General features: G+C 53.0%; 3 protein-coding genes across 8 annotated transcripts in view; 2 read left to right on the top strand and 1 right to left on the bottom strand.

Moving 5' to 3' along the window:
- The window catches only part of veph1 (ventricular zone expressed PH domain-containing 1), a 31,724-nt gene extending 13,056 nt beyond the window's left edge, over positions 1-18,668 (bottom strand). The window contains exons 1-8 of one of the 6 annotated variants that reach the window (XM_053873714.1): positions 18,391-18,667; positions 18,127-18,231; positions 16,709-16,992; positions 14,277-14,372; positions 11,767-11,904; positions 11,506-11,664; positions 11,218-11,436; positions 9,906-10,080 (exon numbers count right to left, since the gene is read on the bottom strand). In XM_053873714.1, coding sequence (XP_053729689.1) covers positions 9,906-10,080; positions 11,218-11,436; positions 11,506-11,664 — 553 coding nt within the window. In that variant the 5' untranslated portion in view covers positions 11,767-11,904; positions 14,277-14,372; positions 16,709-16,992; positions 18,127-18,231; positions 18,391-18,667. Of the gene's footprint in view, positions 1-1,001; positions 9,340-9,905; positions 10,081-11,217; positions 11,437-11,505; positions 11,665-11,766; positions 11,905-14,276; positions 14,373-16,708; positions 16,993-18,126 lie in introns of those variants that run through there. The other 5 variants (XR_008415722.1, XM_053873713.1, XM_053873717.1 and 2 more) reach the window with 5 other exon arrangements.
- Positions 4,333-8,581, top strand: ptx3a (pentraxin 3, long a). The gene is made up of 4 exons (XM_053873728.1): positions 4,333-4,511; positions 5,576-5,735; positions 5,839-6,191; positions 7,212-8,581. Exons 1-4 carry the CDS (start codon positions 4,382-4,384, stop codon positions 7,859-7,861), a joined length of 1,293 nt encoding a protein of 430 aa, XP_053729703.1. The 5' UTR covers positions 4,333-4,381; the 3' UTR covers positions 7,862-8,581.
- Positions 18,386-21,207, top strand: LOC128764190 (lysosomal amino acid transporter 1 homolog). The gene is made up of 7 exons (XM_053873729.1): positions 18,386-18,962; positions 19,025-19,154; positions 19,336-19,423; positions 19,693-19,805; positions 19,875-19,976; positions 20,048-20,233; positions 20,359-21,207. Exons 1-7 carry the CDS (start codon positions 18,757-18,759, stop codon positions 20,476-20,478), a joined length of 945 nt encoding a protein of 314 aa, XP_053729704.1. The 5' UTR covers positions 18,386-18,756; the 3' UTR covers positions 20,479-21,207.
- The last annotated feature ends 361 nt before the right edge of the window (positions 21,208-21,568 follow it).

Below are 21,568 nucleotides of genomic sequence, written 5' to 3'. Positions count from 1 at the left end.
CGTCCGTCCGCCCGCCCGCCCGCCTGCCCTCTGTGTGTCTGCGTGTCTGCCTGCCTGTCTGTCTGCCTGTCTCTGTCCGTCTGTCTGTCTGCCTGTCTGTCTGTCTGTCTGTCTGTCTGTCTGTCTGCCTGTCTGTCTGTCTGTCTGCCTGTCTGTGTGTCTGTCTGTCTGTCTGTCTGCCTGTCTGTCTGCCTGTCTGTGTGTCTGTCTGTCTGTCTGCGTGTCTGTGTGTCTGTCTGTCTGTCTGCCTGTCTGTGTGTCTGTCTGCCTGTCTGTCTGTCTGCCTGTCTGTCTGTCTGTCTGCCTGCCTGCCTGTCTGTCTGCCTGTCTGTGTGTCTGTCTGTCTGTCTGCCTGTCTGTGTGTCTGTCTGTCTGTCTGCCTGCCTGTCTGTGTGTCTGTCTGTCTGCCTGTCTGTCTGTCTGTCTGCCTGTCTGTCTGTCTGTCTGTCTGTCTGTCTGCCTGTCTGTCTGTCTGTCTGAGTGTCTGTGTGTCTGTCTGTCTGTCTGTCTGCCTGTCTGTCTGCCTGTCTGTGTGTCTGTCTGTCTGTCTGCCTGTCTGTGTGTCTGTCTGCCTGCCTGCCTGTCTGTCTGTCTGTCTGTCTGTCTGCCTGCCTGTCTGTGTGTCTGTCTGCCTGCCTGTCTGTCTGCCTGTCTGTGTGTCTGTCTGCCTGCCTGTCTGTCTGTCTGTCTGTCTGTCTGTCTGCTCATTGACAGTTATGGTTTATTCTCAGCACTTTATTGAAAATAAACAAAAACGTATAAAGAACAGTTAACTGAATGAAGGAGTTAAAGAGGCCGACACAACAGGTCAGTCACACGTGTCACTTCCTTTGTCAGCACAATGTTCCCATCAATCTGCAGCGTCTCATCATAATGCCACTGTGGTCAAGGTCACTGGTGAAGGTCACAGCCATAATGGATCATTTCACGCTGGTAAAATGGGTGGAAAGCACTGCAAAGTCACACGTTTGGAGGCGCGACCCTATTGAAAACATCATTACCTGCGCGCGTGTTTCCAGCCTGACCCTGGTGACCCTGGTGATAGCAAACTTCTCCTTTCAAGCCACTCATCAGAGGGAGGAGGAAGAAGACGGTACTGACCCCACTCACGGCTGAAACCTCTGGACAGATGTGGACGACAGTGACTACACTGACTGGTGGCTTCAGTAAACCCTCTGTGTCAGAGAATTCCCCGAGCCCTGGCCAAGCGCTGGAGGAACATCTTTGACTGATTGCCGTCCACCAGCAGAAAGACTGGTTTGATTTCACAACAAAGCCTCTTGTGTCCGGCCACTGCTGCAGGCCTGGGGACCAATGACAAGAAGAGCTGAGGTGGGGAGACTGGGTGGACTCGGCCTCCGTCCTCCGCACGCTGGCTCTCTCTCGGCCAGTCCTACACCTCCCCTGTGCATGTCTCACAGCCATCCAGGTCAGGTCCTGTAGGTGCAGCGGAAACTAAATAGCAAGGAATCGTAAAAAGGAGGAACCCAGAGCCTGCAACCCTGAAGCCCAGGTTTCCATCACATCACGACACTGCTTTGGAAAACCAGCTGGGTTTCAGCCAAAGGAAGAGCTGAAGTGAGGCTGCCTCAACCTTCAGGGCTCAGGAGTCGCAGTAACAAGACTCATGAGAGAGACGGACTCCTCGCCCTCGCTCACCTGAACTCTTGCACAAGACCCTCCACTCTGCTTTGAGCAGACCGCCCACACAAATCACAGGAAAAGGTGACAGGCAGCAGCCAATAACCATGAATCCCAGCGGGAAGCACTCACAGAAGCGTCCTGAGGAATGCTATTTGGACAGGACAGGAGACGGACCCGCTCCGGAGCTGCAGCCCCGGGCGCCTGACGGCCAAACAGGTGTCAGCCAACACCTCACTGTCGGCTCCTCTCCTCCAGACTGGAAGGAAGCAGGGCTGTGCAGTGCGGGGAGTGAGCTGACTGGCAGTGGCCTGCACTCTGGTGTGAGCGAGAAGATCGGACGGTCACTGTGACAGGAAAGGAAGTGCCGCTGCACACTGGCAGCCAGCAGTGAAGGACCAGGAGGCATCGCAGGACAGAGGCTGACAGAAGCACGCAGCTCGTCCAGGCCCCGTTATGAAACCATCCCCGCGGTTTCAAGGCCAAAGACTTCCACAGAGCCACGGCACTAAACTCCCGACAACAAGCCCATAATAGTCTTCCACGTCCACAGCGCGTCTGGTTTGGAAACGAGATGTTTGGGCTCTGAAACAGCAAACATCTCCTGTGAAGCCACGTGGTGGTCAGAGTTGGCTCCGGGGCCTGGAGTTCGACATGTGCTGAAGACCCTAGCGACTCGGGTCTGTGACATGAGAGTTGTCAGTTGGATAAATCCATTTGAGTTGAGAGACGCAGGGAGGGAGGGAGGCTCCTCGCCGTTCTTCCCCAGGAGTCGAAGCTCTTGCAGGTGAGCAGGGCCAGCCAGTGACAGACAGACGCTTGGCTCGTGTGCTACTGAGCACTTGGTCAGTCGGCGGCCAGATGAGCCAACTGTGTGAGTCGCAGCTCTTGTGAAGAACTAGATGACCTGGATGACACCAAGCCCTCCAGCTCCTGCTCTCAGTCTGCACACTCCCACTGAGCCACACTGCACACGGACGACACCAGCATCATCAGGCGTTGCTCTGCACAGGCGGCGGCAGCGGCGGTGACACAGGAGTGCACACCTACCCGCCCTCCACCCTGGACCATGAGGTGCCTTCACCCATGCTGCCTCTTCAGCCTGGCCGCTGGCTGGAGACTGATACACATCCCGAGCACACCATTCACAGCGCCTCGCTAGGCAGGATCAACACACAACAAGGCCCGAGAACAATGGAAGCATTGAGAGAAGCCTGACGTCTGGCCTTGATTTATACGGAGCCCCAACACACACGCGCACACAGCGCCACTCTCACCATCTGAGTGAGAGCTGAACTCAGGAAACCTGTTCCTCCTCTTTCCATGAGTCGCAGGGGTTGCCATTTAAATCTGACTCCGGCAGGCGGCGGCCCCCCACAGACCTCCCATTACTCACTCTCCCACCGCACATGCATTCTTTCACTGTTGCACAATGCAGGTCTCCACGTCACCGCACTGTTGAGAGTGAGAACACCACCTTCAGCGGAGCCACTGACCAGCAGCAAAACCTTGGATCTCAGTCGATCCCACTCATCGCAAAGAGTTCCCCGGAACCAAAGCAAAGAGTGGGCACACGGGACGAATGAGGCAACACCTTCCAGTCAGAAGCTACACTGTGTACTGTGAGCTCTGTCAAAACAAAGAGAGCAGAGCCGTTTCTCAGGCGTCTGAGCAAACGCTCTTCTACGTGCTCCGCCTACGAAGCAGCCAAAGTGTCGTCGACTTGTACGGCTCCGGTGCCCTGCTAGAGTCAGGGACCTTTCATGTGACCTTCAGTGTCATGCACAGTGTCAGCCCAGAAAGTCAAGGTCAATCCCCCATGGACACAGTTCATGTTTCATGGCACTTGTTTAAGAGATTTCATCTTCTAAAGTCACGTGAAATGAGCAACTTGGTGGCGCCATGTGCTTTTTATTATTATTTACATGGCATCCTGGGACTGGTGTGGGGGGCGTGGAGGGTGTGGAGTGTTGTGAGAAAACTAAGATCATATAAGCAAAGAGAAGAGAAATGCTTAAAGTGTGTGTTGCTTATACTCTACTGCATTTTGCTCACATTTCACTCTAGATTTAAAACAGAAGTCATAGATACAGCAAGGTCCTTGAGTGATGACTATCTCACAGAGCTGTGAGTAAAACAGGAAAATATATCCCAAATTCTTTACCTTCCATTCATGTTGAGAGAGAAGTTAAAACGGACAGGATCTGCCAACCTAAAGACGACTCCAGTAAAAGCAGAACCAAACGTGAAGGTTTTGTGGTTTTGCTCCCACCTCCTGAGGGCCACTCTTACCCCACTCTGATTTAAAAACACACACACCAGTGCACCACTGAATCAGATTTGAAGGTGACCAATGAAAGGCTGAGGGTTGTGGATGAGTGGATGAGAACTTCGGGTCCAGTCCACCTACAGGTCTCTGGCTCAATGACCACTTGTTCCATCCCAAAGTGTGTTGTGGCACTGAGCACTGACTCTGTCGGTCATGACAGCTTCAGACACGCACACACACGCACGCACGCATGCAGCCCCGCGAGGCTGTGAAGTGATGGTGCGAGCAGTGAAAGTATTTCACCAGCCAGGTCGCCTGCCAAAGTATTGCTCAGCATTTCATGAGGGAGGCTGGAGACACGGAGGTGGGGAGAGTCATGAGGGAGGCGGGACCAGCGCTGAATGAAAGCTTGAAAAAGAGAGAGGAGGGCAGCAGCGGCGCAGACACACACACACACGGAGGCAGGTCAGCATGGCTCGCTGGAGGATCCCCCTGGCCCTCTTGTCCTGCCTGTGCCTCGCTCTGGCCTACGAGGACGACATCGAGGTCAACTACGCTGACAACTACTACAACGAAATCAGCCAGGGAGAGACGCCGGAGCGTGAGTGACCCTTGTTTTCTAGCCTCCACTCCTGTCAGATCCGCCTTCTTTCTTGACTCTATTCCTGCCACATTCATTCACACTCTAACGGTGAAGCCGAGGTGCCCAGCTCCACGGATGCACCTCTTCACCTGTTTTCTCGGAGCGCCGTGTCCCAACAGAGAGCAGGGAGACAGCACACAAGTGGCTGCTTGTTTGCACAGTTGGCCTCCAGACCCAGCGAGCTGTGCTTGTTGTCTGGAAGCCGCGGATCTGCCAAGCCATTAGAGATGAGACTGGAGCGGACAATAGCGCTGCCACTTGGCCAGTCTGGCCGATGACTCAGCAGAAGCACCCTGGGCTCACGGCAGGGCCAGGACTCTGGACCCAGCTACACCTGGAGGAGGCTCAGGACTCTCCTGACCCAGATGAGCTTGACATTCCATGGCTCCGTTTGCGTGGTTATTTCACCACGTGCCATGTTTCATAGATCACAGTGAGATAATCAGAACAATGTGCTGCTCTCTGAGGGAACGTTCTACCCCCTGGACTTGATTTGGTGTGTTTGTCCCTCTTCTCCGAGTCCGTCCCTCCCCAGCTGAGGAAGCCAGATGATCACAGGATCTTCCTCCCCTCCTTGTCTCACCACACCACTTTTGGCTTCCTTGAACGGCCCTTTGACCACGACTGAGAGGGGAAGTCTACGCGGCAACATCACCTTCTGTTTCTGGTGGTGAAGACAAGTGGCCAGAAGCATTTTCAAACCTTCTCTGCTGGAAACACCATGACCTGCTCCACACTGCTATGATCTGACGAGTCATCTGTCTCTATCAGTACAAAGAAAGCCACTTGTTTTCACTGAGACACAGAGTCCAAGGGAAGCACCAGATCTTCCACATGAAATCACTTGCTCAGACCTCACACACCTATTAACCATCACATTTCATTCTAATATCTTGATGGTTATCGGCCTTTAAAAGGCCACGACTCTATAGATGTTGGGATCTGATCAGGAACATGCTCAGGAACTTGCTCAGGAACATCTGTGGGGAATGTTCCGAGGTCTGATCTCATTCTTTCCTCAGCTACACCGAGCACCACGCCCTGCCGCGCTCCGGACCTCACCAAGTGGGACAAGATCTTCTCCATGCTGGAGAACAGTCAGATGAGGGAGACCATGCTGCTCCAGTACGCTGATGACATCATCAAAGTGGAGATGAGCTCCGTGAAGGGGGAAATCCTCCGGTGGGTGCTGAGGCTGAAGGCACCTTGATGAGAGCCTTCGCCACAGTGCAGGTCGGACAGAAGGTCTCACGGATTTGGTTCTTCCATCTGCTGCGTGGCTCAGGTTTCTGGCGGAGTACGAAGGCTCCTGCGGGCTGGCAGTTGAGGCGGCAGGAAGACGGGCGGCGGCGCAGGTGGAAGCTCGCCTGCGAGAGACCCTTTCCTCAGCTGGTGGTGGGAGTTCAGCGGTGGAGGAGATGCTGCGGGAGCTTCTCTCCACAGTGCAGTCGCAGGCGTCCCGGCTTGCCAAGCTGGAGAGCAGCTGCTTCAGCAGCCCGGGAGCAGAGGAGGGGGCCGCGCTCCAGCCTGCCCAGCTCGGCGGTGACGGGCTGGAGGGGCTGCTGGCTGCGCTGCAGGAGACAAGAGTGGAGCTGGAAGAGGCGCGCCGCTCCTCCAGGCGCAGATACCTGCCCGCAGGTAAAACATCCGTCTCTCTAGCCATCACTTCCTGCTCCCACAGCTCACCCACCACCTCCTGCACCCTTCACTTCCATCACTTACCACGCTGACACATCTGGGTCAGGAGGGGGTCTGAGATCAGCTTCTGAACACGCGTCCGTCCCCGACACTGGCGCCCAAACAGGATTAAAGACGGGCCGCACAGTTCAGTTGCTGCTGTTCAGTGGCATCAAAGCCAAAGCTTCCTGGACGCTGACTCGGTCATTTAGCACCGATTATCTTGATTTACAAGAACTCATTCATGAAAGGTGAATCACTCTCTCAGCACACACACACACACACACACACACACACACACACACACACACACACACACACCCCGCCCCCACGTCCCAAATGGTCCTCTGGCCCACTTGGAGCGCTGAGGGAGCTGTAATCAGCAGGGCTCCGAGAAAAGGAGAACCAGATGGGAGCCAGATCCAGAACACGCTAACACACATGCGCCCCACCACCAAGCAGCGCACAGGCAAGACCCACCCGACGGAGTGGAAGGCAGTCCACACGAGAAGACATGTCACCACCTGTGCTGCAGCCACCCACCGGCTCCTTTCCTCTGACACTCCAGGATTGTCAGGCTCATTCCTGTCAGCAGATTCACTGGCCAAACCCATGGCCCGGGGGCCCAACTCTGGCCGCCAGGCCGGCGAGCGGAGAGAGCGAGACAAGAGACGAGGCTGAAGACGGACCAGATGTGTGGCCTGCTGAAGCTCACGTGGCAGGAAACGCTGGTATCAGCCTCTGTTTGAAGGACTGCTAGCTTTGAACGCTTGGCCCCTGGCAGGATCCAGAGTCACTCCTTCTGGACTCACCTTCCTGGTGTGAGAAGATACCACTGTTTAGCTATTTATTTCCGAGGTTTGGTAGTGTTGTTCTGTGCCCGTCTGTGCTGAGCAAGCGTGTGTGCAGTGGAGGTCTTGGTACGTGTGGTGGGAGCAGGTGCGAGTTGGCGCTGACTTCTCGTCTCGTGTCGCTGCGCAGGCTGTGAGATGGCCCTCCTGTTCCCCATGCGATCCCGCCGCATCTTCACCTCCGTCTTCCCGGATGCTCCGCTCTCACTTTCCTCCTTCACCGTCTGCATGTGGGTCAAGCCCAACGCCGTCTCCAACAAGACTGTCCTCCTCTCCTACGGCAACCGACGCAACCCCTACGAGATCCAGCTGCTGCTGAGCAAAGCCTCGGCCTTCCTCACCATCGGAGGGGAGGCGCACCTGGTGGAGGCGGCCGGTGTGGTCAAGACCTCAGAGTGGATGCACCTGTGCGGGGCCTGGTCCACCCAGCAGGGCCTGGCATCCTTGTGGGCCGGTGGGAGGAAGGTGGCCTCCACCCCGGGGGTAGCAGAGGGCCACACCATACCCGATGGAGGCTCCCTGCAGCTTGGGCAGGAGAGGAACGGCTGCTGCCCCCCAGGTTCAGGGAGCAGAGTGTCGGGCTTTGAGGGAGGGTTCGATGCCAAGTTGTCCTTTGCAGGGCAGATGACGGGCGTGAACATGTGGGACAGAGTTCTGTCCCAGAACCAGATCGGCCAGCTGGCCAGGCGTGAGGGCGAAGGCTGCCAGCAGAGAGGAAACCTGGTGGCGTGGGGGGTGACGGAGATGGTGCCTCACGGTGGAGCCCAGTTCACCAACTAAGAGACTCCCTTGGTGAATCCTATGGTCAAAAGCTTTGGTTTAAACTGAGGAAAAACTGCTCTCCGAGCCGTGAGCGGGTTGACGCTACCATCTGATGCTGGACGGTGAGAACGAGGCGCAGTGCGGCGCGACCTCTACTAGCTAAACCTTTAAACTCATTCAGACACGGTAAAAATACTAGGAGTTGTGCTTCACGGAACAGAGTCAGTAAACACACTGAAGACAAACGTCCCACACGTGTTGCCAGGTACAGCAAACTGAGGTGGATAGGTCACGACCCAACCAGAACGGCGCTGTGACAGAATGAACAGTGCTTCCTACGAGCTGTGAAATATATTGTTGTGTTGGTCATGCTGGATTTTTGGATCATTTCAAAGGAATATTGTGTGTTTTAGGTGCATTCGATTGGTTTCTTCACCAGTATTTGTTTACATGAGCGTGTATTAAATATCTCATATTCCTATTGTCTTTTACTTAGGAGTGGCTATTTGTTCTTTTTGATAGATGCGCCTTTCATATTTTCCAGATGCGTGTTTTTTATTATTATTATTACGGTACTATTCGATACTCGAAGTAACTGAGGATGATGTTTACACAGTTTTTTGAAATATATTTGGCAAGGATGTTTGACGATGTGGTGAATGTATTTTGTCCATATTTTGTGTAAGATTGTTAGATGGCTTCATGTAGAATGTAGGGACATGAATAAACACGTTTGTGTGACTACTCGCTGACTTCTGAAGTCTTTTTTACTTGGCCTTCCTCAGCTGAAGCTGCAGGATTCCGTTTTATCGTCTGGCTTCATCAGAATGAAAAAAAGAACTGCTGTCCTCCATAGAACCACGAGCAAAGCTGATGCTAAGAACAGGTTGAGATGGTTGTTCTTTCCACCATGGTATGTTGTGGCACCAAGCACCTCCCTTGGAATTAACCCGCCTGACCCCGTACAGTCGCTACACATTAGGGAGCCTGATCTGACACAAGACAGATTCCAAAGTGGTGTTACCTTCCACCCAGCCTTGATCCTCGGGGACAGTCTTCATCTCCGTGGGAACTCCCCTTCTGCAGCGCCTCCACACCAGTTTGGCTGTTATCTCCACCAACCAAACACATCTTTACTATAGCGTGGCTTCGGCTGCACTCAATCAGAAATGAACACCCACATAAGTCTGTCATCACACGAAGCATGCCACCCAGCCGCACTCATCTTCCTCTTCTCTACATGTTTGCTTATGCTTGACGAGTGGACCATCGCTGCCTGTCTGAGGGAATAGAATAAGTGCAGCTGGTATTTCAGAGCCTTGTTTCAAGCGTCTGTTCAGCGCTCTGCCGAGGAGCATGTGTGTTCAGAAGAAGCAGCAGACAATGGGCTGCAGTTCACTGAGCTCTACCATCACGAGTGAGCGCTGTGCTGCATGGAAGAGAGGAGATGAAGTGTTGCTTCTTCCTGTCCACACTAATGGCCTTCAACAGTCTCGGGGCTACAGTGCACGTGCAGAGCTGTTGGGGCCCAGCAGTCCGCCCTCCCTGACTCCATCTGTCCACAATAATAAGAAGGCGACGCTCATGAAAGATCTCACAGCGCGGGGGCAGCGGCTGAAGGGCCGTATCAGAGCTGCTCTCTCGCCTCAGCTCACTGGCTCTCTTCTCCAAACACAACTCCTCCTGAGTGCACCTGAAGAATGCATCCACCCACACAGGAACATCCACCACTCACTCCACTCTGATCTCAACTGCCAGATTTGGGCTCTTCAAGAGTCGGCCATCTACAATCACACCATATTTTATCTTCCAAAACGTTCAAATATCTGACTGTTTTCTGCATCAACTGTGAACAGGGTTTAGATTGTCACTAGAAGGCACTTTTTTAAAGTGATGCTGATTTAGGTTCATACTACTGAAATAGACTGGCTCATAGGAGAAACACAGATCCTCAGAAAAATGAAAAACCCACTGTATTGTCCCTGCTGACAGGAGTCCTCTCTTGACCCTGTGCTGATCTTGGAGTATCGGCGCCGCCACGTGTTCCGCCACAGGACCTTACCTGCGATCACACTCTGGCTGATGGCTTGCGTGTGTTCGGCCAGCAGGTCGGCTTGAGCGATTGCGGCGAGCGAGAGGTAACTGGACATGTTTCGACTGAGCTCTGGGTTCCCTCTGTGTAGGAAGCGCACGGCCACAGGCACAGCCAGCTCCATGACTGAGGGGCAGCTGTAGTTCTGAAGGAGACAAACACGGACTCACATGTGGTAGATGAACTTTGAAAACGTCAGAATCAGAATCAGAATCAAATTTATTGCCATGGTCAGTGGGGAGCCCACTATCTCGGAAAGTGTTTTGGAATAACGTGCAGTCAAAAAGTAAATAAATAATAAAATAAAATAAAATAAAATAAAATAAAATAACAACAAGGTTGTTCACGAATTCACGGCCGAGGGGAAGAAGCTGTTCCTGTGACGGGAGGTTCTGGTCTGGATGGACCGTAGCCTCCTGCCAGAGGGAAGAGGAACAAACAGTCCCTGTCCAGGGTGAGAAGGGTCGGCTCTGATCCGACCTGCACGTCTCTGGGTCCTAGAGGCATACAGGTCCTGAAGAGGTGGCAGGTGGCAAAACGTGCCTAAAACAGTGAGTGAAAACATTTGGGAGCTTTGTGAGAGATGACCTTCCTTTTTCCTTCTCAACTACTGGACTTTTTTGGAGTCAAGCTGCAGCCCGCCATGATGTCCATGAGCTGGGATGTGAAATGCCAAGGCTTCATTATGGAATTTCAGTCCGGTGTTCAGCAGGCCAAAGGGATGTGAAGAGCAATAGCGCCCTCACCAGGACACACGAACAACTGCCTTCCTCTAATGACCAACAGCAGTCCGGCCTGGCTCCAACCCCACTCTGATGGACCTCTCTGTACCAGTGTTTCTCATGAGGCAGCTCCTGAGCGGCGCAGGGGGGACACACCTGCACAGCTGGGGGCTGTGATCTTAGGGAGAGCAAAGGTGAGGGTCTCCGGTGAGGACTTCTGTCAGAGGCATAGGCAACCGCTGGGGAAAAGGGTTCAGTGAAAGCTAGTGAAAAGGAAGAGGCTCCCTCGCTGGTGAGCAGGTGTGATAATGGCAACACCCCTGAGGACCTGCGCCCGTGTGCTCACAGGCTTTCAGCCACACTCCTCTTCCCACATGAAACAGTGAGGGATGGTTCGGCAGTTCCTCCAGATTCCAGCCCTGAAGGTGAAGACTGAGGTCACCCCGCAGTAGACAGTGCTAACACAGGCTTGTGAGAGCAAAAACATCCCGCCAGCCACGCTGAGCTCAGCTACGTGGGGTGGAAGGTCACCGTGAATGAAACCAGCAAAAGCAGCGTACCTGCAGGATACAGCTGGTGATGTCGGAGGCGATCTTGGCGTGCGGCGTCTCCTCCGTGCTCTCGCCCTGCGGGCTGAGGTTGTGTTCCAGACAGGACTCCCAGAGTCCAACAAGGGCCACGCGGTGCTTCTCGATGCTGCCGGTCTCTCTGATGGCCGTGGTGATGCGTGTGATGCAGATCTCCACCACAGCCTGGTCATTGTCATTGGTCATGTAGTCCTTAGAGTGGGAGGCCACAAAGGTGAGAAAGGAACTTGGCGGCCTGGTGCCTGTGTCGCAGCCACTCACCGGGGAGCAGGAGATGGACTTGATCTGGTCCAAAGCTTGAGACAGGCAGTCTTCAATCTCAGCGTCTCGGAGGGAAAACAGGTCCCCAGCCCTGGACAGATCCCTCAGGCCCAGCACTTGGCCAAAGAGCTGGTGCATCCTGGACTGAGCTGACACCATCTACAATGCATGGCACAAGCATGGGCCAACAGGGAAAAGCATGGAGGGCAGGCCTGCACTCTCTTGCTCTGCCACAGAATAAAGGACATTATCATTACAAACCCGAGCTTGGAACCCGCCTCACTGCCGTCCAGCGCCAGGTACTGTGGCCAACAGAGGACCCGTCTGGCTCAGTGCTTTCCCTAGGTCTGCCTAAGGCCTGTTGCCATGGAGACCAAGCAGGTTCTGAAGAGGGCCGTCCTGAGAGACAGGGAGGGAAGGGAAGAGTGTTAAACGCTGCCACATCTGCAGCCTAAATGAAGACAAGCACCGCAGATGTGAAGGACCGGGGAACTGTGGTCATTATTTCACATCTGCTTCAGCAGCACGCAGCCACTCACCATGTCAGCACTAATGTCTTTCAATTCAGAAGCTAATTCCCAGAGCAAAGTGCATCTTTAACTCAGGTCTGTGGATGGCTTCTGGGTCAAATTCAATATTTCAGACCAGGGGTTAAATATATCTGACATTAATTATTGACTCCGAAAGGATGACACTTTTCCATCCCGGGGAAATGTAGAATAAGCAGCCTGCTAAAGTGCTCAGGTCTCCAGCGGGCCAGAGAGAACCCACTGCTCACCTGACAATCGGCTGCGAGGCTCACGTCTGACTTGACCTCTTCCTATGTGGCGAGTTGAGCAGCGCAGCGGCTCCGCTCACACGCTGACAGACCGGTGAAAAAGTGCTGGAATGTCAACCAAAACCTTCTGATTTCTTATTTATTTATGTATTCCTCAAGCACGAGCCCTGACTCAGGCTTGTCACATTACAAAACTGTTATTTTCTGCACCTCATTGTTATTGTTTTCCTGTCCGATGCTCGGTGCAACGTGAGACAGGGTTGCAACTCTCTGCTCCAGTGTCGGGTTCTTAGGCTCCAGTCCATTGACTGGGAGCTGGGAAACACTGAGTGAAGCTGGGGTGAATCACCGGCGCTGCCATGTTAACCATTGACATTCCAGCGTTTCCGCTTCTTCAACTTCCATTAAACATTACAGCACTGTGTCCAGCAGGTGGACGGCCAGGTCAGGCAGGCGTGGACAGCAGGCTAATCTGCAGCCAGGCTCCTTACATGCCGGCGTTCAAATGTAACCGCACATGTAGAGAAGGTGGAGCATGGACGCAGGAGGCGGACTGAAAAGCCACGTCCCGCTGGTGTTTACAGAGCGCACGCTCCCTGGGCGGAGATAATCGTATGTATCTGGTTCATTGTCTTTCCTCCACCACCGACACTTGGCTCATCCAAAGCCAGCTCCTCTCAACACAACACTGAAGTGCCTTCAAGGCCACAGCTCTGCTGCTGCTGGAGGCACCAACACGCCCTGGGAGAGTGACACCCACACTGAGACCCGGAGGTATACTACACGGCTGCAAAACGACTTGAGAACGGTCCATTTCATCACTACTCTCTTTATGCCTCAAAAGCCGTGGCAGATGGAAGCACCTGGAGTCAGACCTGCCTCATGACTCGACGACTCGCCTTCACCCTCATCACAACAGCAGCAATGACACCAAACCTCAGCGAGACCAGTGGTTCGCCGGCTCCATTCCTGGGCCACAGAAGAGCAGGGGGGTCTGTTCATACAAGCCATCACTAGGTGGCGATAAGTCCCTCTCATGCTCGTCTGTCCGAGACACTGCCCTGGACGGAACGGTGACCATTGAGCCAAAAGCACATTTGTTGACTGAATTACAGCCATCCTCAGGTGTCCAGAATTGTGCGAAGGGCAAAAAACTACTGGTTCTAAGAAGATAAATCCTGCCCACAGTGTTGGCTCAGATTTACCCCCCAATTATCCTGCATCTCACAACACTGTTATTCCACTTTCAAACCAAGCAGGTGATGAACGTGACTGAAACAAAATATGCCCATGGAAATAAACAACGAGAAGGAAAGCGAGCGCTTCAGTGGGATGAGGAACGGCGCCTGGCTCCAGTTCTACTGAGGCCCGGCTCCACTTCGCACAAGTCACACGTTGGGCCCAGCGCATGTGCTTTGGAATTTCTGTTTTGAAACAATCCTCTCGTTACTATTAATCACCCAGCTACGGCTCAGTGAGCTCAGGAATGCAGCTTTTTAAAACACACACAACCTGGTGCAGAGCCACTCGCTCTGCTCTGGGGCCGCTGCACACCACACAACTCCAGCTTGGCGTTAGATTTCCAACACTTCCTCTGACCGTTGCTCCAAACCAACATAGATGGGCAAGTAAAACCAAACGTACAGCTTGAGGGCAGGCTGGGGGGCCGGTGAGAGGGGGCTACGTCAGGACAATGTGACTGAACGCTCCAGCTCACTCTCCCATCCAGCGCAACTGTCGGCGCCCAGAGGAGGAAACACACTGCCTCTTTGTACAAGCTAAAGGACCGGAGCCCCCCCACTCTGCTCCCCCCTGTTTTCACTCGCTCCGCGTCGCCTGCACCTGCACCACTGACAAGACACCCCCCACCCCCGCCCCCAGTAGAGAAGCAACAAGTCTTCCAACCGTTGTGAGTAAAATAAATCCATAGCAATAACAAAGCAGCACTTTGCACAGGTGATATTTACAGTATGTTGACTTGGGCATCACTTACTTCACTTCACGCTGACGGTACTTGGAAAAGGTGAGCGTCCCAGGACCGCTCCTGTCATCCCACCAAAGACAGGGCGGCTCTTCAAAGTGCTGAGCTCTGCAATCAAACATGTTTTTGTCTTCTGTATTACTCAGCAATGACCCTGAATTCTGACATGGATGAGAGCTAATGTTTAAAATGGATCATTCCAGTAGCGAGAGTGAAGCAATCCACCCAAAACCTTCGGTCCAACCATGAAACACGACAAGTGGAAGCAAAGGTCCAGGCCTCAACCACAGCAGATGTCAGGGACGTCGCACCATTATCCAGATCCAACACCAAGAGAGGCGAGAGAACCTTACACCCAAGTCTAGGACTGAAGCGGAGCTACAGGTGAGAGTGATGCTGATGACAAAGGTCCTCACACGTGACTCCATTGCTCTTACTATGAAGGACGGCCCAGTGAAACCAGGATCTCTGATTCATGAGTTGAGACTTCATGAAAAACTCACCACCGCAGCAGAGGACCACTCAGTGAAAGCTGACTCCTTGCTGAGGGACTAATTCTGACAGCTCCTCTTCCTCTGTCTGACTCTCACGGCTTGCCTTGCTCTTCTTCCTGGTCTCACCCAACAGTTGTCTACATGAGCTAGTCCTTCTGACAGACATGTCAGTTCCTACTCGCCCCCACAGAAAACCAGCTCTGACACCTGCGTTCTTCCTTCCCAAAGCCAGCCTCCGTTTTCCTACCGTAGTCAGTAGCCGGCCTCTGTGAAGCCAAGACTTTCATTTATCTCAAATAGTGGCCAGGAGCAACACCAAGCTGTGAACACCTGCGCATCTCTCTCAGGCTAGTGACATCATGAAAGGTTTGGATGCACGACTCATGCTAAACTGGGCCAAACCTGATGCAATGATTTCAAACACAAGGACACGAAGAAGCTGAGCAGGATTCACCCTGAAGGCTGAACATCGGCCCTGCTGGTGTCTCTGTGCAAGGGCTCTTCAATGTTTCATGCGCCAGCTGCAAACTAAAGACGGAGGGTTCCTGCCGTGAAGGCAAGTGCAAGCCACCACCGCCAGATGAAGAGACAGAGGAACGTGAAGAGGCAGAGCGTGGGAGATGCTCCAGCCACTCCTCACAGCACTTCAAGAAACTTCAGGGAGATGGAGGCAAAACCTTTTTGGGCCCATCCAAGTCATAGAAGTGATTCATAACTCTTGATTGCATTTGTGTTGGATCACCATATTTCAGCTGCTTACACATAAACAAAAGGGCATGAAAGTCTATAGTGAGAACACGCCTCCAGCACAACCCTTCCACGGTTTCTGCTGCACGCTACAACGACCTAAGTGCAAAACTCTATTTTGAAAGATGATCCAACATATTAAAATGAAGTGGAGACTTTGGATGACCCTGACAGACCCCGCAGCATGCGGGCCGGCCCAACAGAATCTGCCTGTACAGGCCACCTCCACAACATGAGGCCGGTGCTTGGCTGAAGCAGGAGAAGCTGCAATACGCAGCCTCCAAGTTAGCATTGTCAGATCACGCTCCGCTCGAGTTCCCTCACACGTGAAAGCCAAGTGTTCAGCAGCAAATGGAAGTGAAGGCAGGGGGAGCAGGGGAGGCACCTATTTAGGAATGCCCGCCAGCTCTGTGCCCCCTCAAAAGAGAAGCAAGATCTGCCGTAGACAGAAGGAAAAGCATCTGGCGAGCGCTTTAGAAGCGGCGCTTGAAGCCTCCAAATGAGGAGAGCGTTGGGGCCCTCCAGTTAAGCTCCTGTCCCTCATGACTGCTGAGAGATTTGCACAGCGGAGGGGCACTGGGAGCAGTGGACGCTGGCTTCATTCTTTGCATTTTCTCAGCCATCCATGATTCATTCCTCTGCTGCAGAACTAACTCTGGAGCAGGTGACGGGGAGAACGGCTTGGTTCCAGCAGGTCTGAGCTCAGGGGAACAGAAGGGGACAGATCAACACTTCTTGTCCCTTCAGAATGTCATGCCCTGCTCTTGCTGGAGTTCAACCAACTGCATGAGATTGATCTGGCAAGAACAGCAAGTCCTCTTCTTCTGTGTGGGGTCTCATGTCGGGGGATGGACTTGTGGAAAAGGTTGCGTGGCATGCGCTCCGGACTGGCGGAGCAGACAGGACATGCGACTGGACACGCTTTCAAAGTTTCCCCTGCGGAGCGAGACCGTGGGGCGGCGGCGGCGGCGGCGGCAGCAGAAGCAGCAGCCCGTGTGGGGGGGAGTCGGTGACCTCCGCTCCTCCGAGGACTCACCGGGACTGCAGACTGGACACACTACTCTTGTTCTTACTGCCCGTCCATGGTGCACCATGCCCGCGCATCCAGGCAACTTTCCCGACATCACGGAATGTGGATGACATTCACGCTATTTCCCCGCGAACACGCGAGCGTGTCACGCGCAGCGCAGCTCGTCAGCTTACCTGCTCCCTCTTGGTCCAGGGCCTGAGTGAAAAGACTCCGTTTCCCGGCCGCGACGTTGACTCCCCGCTCGCCTCCACACAGCTGCGCGTCCTCCCGCGGAGGGAGCTCCGATCCAGCCCCGTCTGACGGCGAGGGAAAGCGCGCCACCACGCGGACGTCACTCGAAGCGCGGAGCAACAGGTGCAGGGGCAGGGCTTATGCGATGCCTGGTCACGCTGCTGCCGCGTCGTCGTCATCGTCGGTCGTTACGGTTCATCGATGCATTGGACTCCACACAGAAAACCTATATTTACGGAATGAATGAATGAATCACGCGGAGGACGCATGCGTAGCTGTATTGGGGGGAGAATTAACTGTTTATACGATGAATATTCTTTAAGCTTTACACACTCTGTGAGTAATTATTATATATGGAGACCGATGATGGTTCTGCTCCACACTATCGAGGGTTTTCACGGCGCGGCATCAAACCCGGAAGCCGCCATGTTGGAGACACTCGCTGCTCAGCGCTGTCACTGAAGGCCATTCTGCAGCGTTTCCTTGAACAGTGGTGGATTACGGTCGTGTTCTGGATTGTACGAATCGTTCCGATTGTGAAAAACATTTGGAGTTTTATCGACTTCCGAAAGTGATGCCAAATCAAGCAGAACGATGCCAGAAGTTGTGGGAAGAAAAGAGTCACTTGTTGGTTCGTGAAGCTGAACCAGGACCTTGGTGGCAAAAAAAATATTGTGCTCATTAAAAGAAGAAAAAGTGCAGCCTACATGACCGTTAATTTGCATTGTATTGCCGTGGAAGAGAATACACAGAACTTTTATCAGAACACGTTTATTGATGCAAACCCACAGTTTTCAGAACGTTCCCTTAAAAAGCTATTTCTCTCTCTCACACACGCGCACACTCATCAAAATGTTTAAATACGTCACATCTTTCTCATATGAGGTGCAACTGTCGTCGATGACTCGGTATAACAGCTCCCTGACCCATCCGCACACCATCTGGTGAGACGCCTCCGAACCCCGGTGACACTTCAGGTCCTCGGCGGTGGATGGAACACAGGTCATTGACGAGCTCAGGATGGGTCACCGACGGCAGAGTGTCCGGATCGTCGTGGGTGAACGACGAGCCAACTCACATGGGTCTGCACCACCGACACAGCTCAACTCTCCGAGCATTGTCGTGTTCATCAAGTCCTTCTCTGTGTGTCCTGTCACTCCCAACACGTTTCGACGAGCCTTTCTGGGCTTTTTTGCGTTTCTCCATCGCACTCCATTCACAGTCTGTGGGGGTGTTTACAAAGAGCATCTCCAACATGGCGGCTTCCGGGTTGGATGACGCGCCGACGAGTCGCCGTCAAAACCCTCGATGAACCCCGTGGAGCGCAGATGAGTCAAAGCCCTGCAGTGAAGCCACTCACTTTCTCATGTGCCCAGTTTTCGGTTTTGCCCCACCACGGACAACATGGGTGGAGTCACACTTGTCCTCCTGAGATGAAATCACTCCGTATTCGAGACATCCCATCCTTCAAAATAAAGCAAAAACAAAAACATGCTCTTGACGTTGACGCACCAGTTAATTAAAGGTCAGTTGTTTATTACAGAAACACACATTAGTCAATGAGCGCCTCAATAAAGCGAAACATCTGGATCAAATAAATGTATTTTGCTCTGAAAATCTTTACCGGAAGTGTTAGTCCGTCATGTCGCCCAGCATCCGCGATGGAGAGCATCGTTCCTGTCGAACGAAGTCACGAAGATGTGGAGGGAGGAAACAGTAGAACAACCGATGATCATCACGTGAGCTGTGCTCGTGTCGATCTCTTACATTAGCTTCGCGTCACTGAGCCAAGTGCTGCCGGAAGTGTCCGCGCCACGCAGTGAAGGACTCATGCGGCCGCGCGTCTCTCATCGGAAGGTATCGCTGTGTGGTCAATGTTCTCCCGCCCCGCTGCCGTGCTCGACAAACATGAGTGAGGCGGTGGTGTCATGACGTGTGAAGAGCGACTCCCTGTTGCGGCTCTCCGGCTGAGCAGAGGCGCGACCTGCCCATGGCCACCGCGCGCCACTGGAAGCTCGCGGACGTGGCGCCTCTCAACTGGAGCTCCCCGGCCCTCGGCCCCCGGCCGCCGCGCTGCGTGAACGGCTCCCAGTGGATCCTCTACCTGCTGCAGGAGTGTGTGGAAAACACCTGGGAGTACCTGAGCGTCGTCGTCGGACTGGTGTCCATGCTGTGCTTCTTGCTCTCCACCATCCCGTGAGTGGCTGCTGAGCGGGCCTCGCCATCAGTGACCCCATGTGGATGCTCTGTGTCCCCAGGCAGGTGTACGAGGCTCACCGTAACGGCAAGGTGGAGGAAGCCATGTCCCTTGGCTTCCTCTTGTGCATCTTCAGTGGAGACCTCACCAGCTTCGCGGGGGGATACCTCACCTGCCAGTTACCCATTCAGGTGAACACGCTTCGGCATGCTTATAGTCACTTCTTGACTTACTTTGATGCCTTCTTCTGAGACTCAACAGCACCTGCCAATTGACTGCAGTAAATGGGTTTGCTGTGTGTAGGTGGACCTATCACCATCCGATGATAACAGGACTTTGGATAATAGAAATGTTGTGTGTGTGTGTGTTCAGATAGTTGCAGTGGTTTCCTACATCATCACAGACCTGATCCTCATCTCCCAGTTTGTCTATTATAAGATCAAGAACAGCACCAGCACAAGTGAGTACCGCCATACTGTGACCTTTGACCCGTCACATGAGAACTTGATGTCCATGAAAGTATAACTTGAGTGAAAGGCTTCTTTTTATCCATATGGAAGAGTGCAGTATGTTTCTTTTTTGCAGAAAAAAATGTTTACGTTCAAATATTGACTCATGTGCACAGGCCTCGTGTGTAGCAGGAGCTCCCCAGCCACGGCCCCTGTGCTGTGACTGCTCACCAGTGGAAACATGCAAGCGTTGGTCAACGTCATCTCTTGTCTTGTCCAGAGTCGCCAGTGTTGAAGTGGCTGTGCTTCCTGTGGTGCGGAGCCGCGACACTCCTGCTCATGGCTTTACCTAAACTCATCACAGACTCAGACAGTGTATCTATCGATGCCGAGGTGAGGCAGACTTGCTCTTGGACCCTCACTAGAGGATGGAAATGAGCTGGAACTTCTTTGTGTTGTTAGGAGCCAGGAGCCTCAAACTCAGTTGAAGTCAGTGGCTACATCTGTGGATACACCTCCGCTGCCTTCTACCTGTTGTCACGCTTCCCCCAGATTCACAAGAATGTAGGCTCTCCTGCGGCGTGGCTGCTGCAGATGCATGTGCTCAGTGGTGTGAATGCTTCCATGCGTTGCAGTTCCAGCGCCAGTCCACAGAGGGAACCTCCTACATGCTGTTCGCGCTGGCCATGATGGGCAACACCATGTATGGAGCCAGCGTCATCTTGGTCCTTCCTGCGCTGAGGAGCTCCAAGCTGACCTTCATCATCAAGCACCTGGCTTGGCTGATCAGCAGCCTGGGTGTGTTGGTGCTTGACCTCTTTGTATCCTTTCAAGGAATCGTTCATGCGTAATGAGGCCTCAGATCAATGAGGTTAAGGCCCCAAGCTTTAGTTTCCATGCCATTCATTTGGAGAGTCGGCGCTTTTATTGGCCTTAACACTGTCAGATAACTCTCCAGTTTATAATCTACAGGAAGAACTCCAGCAATACAAAGGCGCTGAGCCATGTTCCGGAGGTGGAACCACTGCTATGTGACGAGGAGGAGGAGGAGCTGTCCGTCCTCTAGAGGCAACTGGCATTTGGAGGGACTGTCTCTGTCCAATCCTCTGGGCAACACACTGTTGGAGAAATAGTCATTTTTGAAAGTTGATTTCCAGCAAATGAGCTGAGGTTTTCAATGGCAGCTGCAGGGTGCTTTGCCAAACGGCACTGCTCTGGAGAAAGGATGCGCCTCCTGCTGGTCACTGACAGTTTTATAACAGATGCCTGTCATGTGGTATCATTTGCTGAAGAAAGAAAGTGCCTTCCGTTCGAGTTTTTTGTGATAGATATCTATTTTGTATTTCCACCCGTGTTACCAAATAAGCTTCACGGGAGGACGACTGCTGCACTGCGGTACAGCCCTGGACGTCAGCGACGCTCTGCTCTGTGCTTAACTGTAAACAAGGTCTCAGCTATATAGAGTTCACCTGACCATGGCGGTGGGGCAGCACGGTGAACTGACATGTGCTTTCTACCTCAGCTGTGTGACCTGAAACGTAGTGGGTGGTGTGTATGTCTTTTAAGCTTCCATTTAAAATGAAGTGACTTTGATATTAATTATTGCCAGGAAATCGTTTTTTTCCCCACTAAGAATACATGTTTTATTTAACACAATAATGTCTTGGAGACAAGACACTTGCTTCCACGCTTGGTATTGTACAAGGATTTCATGGCTGAGAGGGTGGGAATTGTGTGCAATGTAGCGTTGTCTTCTGTGACTCTACAGACTTCAAATAAACAGGACTGTATTCCATGATCCGCGTCTCATTTTCTCCGCAGTGCTTCTTGTTCTGACGGCTCCATGTGTTAATGATCAATTCAAATGATAAGCTGTTCTGGGTTTTTTTTTAATAGTTATCTCGGACACAGGTCGGATGATGTTTCAGTTAGGTTGGCCTCCACACAGAGACCATAATTCTCCTCAAAAACAATCAGTGTCAGCTGATCCGTCAGACTACAGTCCATGGCTCTGAGTGCTGACCAAAGGATGGTGGACGCAAGCGGCCGGAATGTCCTTTTTTCTGAAGGCCGTCTTCAGATGGGCTGATAACCGTGGTGGCCCTGGAGAGGCTGAGTACGTTGAGAAAAGCCAGCTGACGTGTCTCGGACAGCGA

Source organism: Synchiropus splendidus, chromosome 8 (assembly GCF_027744825.2).
Source record: "Synchiropus splendidus isolate RoL2022-P1 chromosome 8, RoL_Sspl_1.0, whole genome shotgun sequence".
NCBI lineage: Eukaryota > Metazoa > Chordata > Actinopteri > Syngnathiformes > Callionymidae > Synchiropus > Synchiropus splendidus.
Note: the sequence above shows the minus strand (reverse complement) of the source record. Positions and strands in the feature narration are given on the sequence as shown.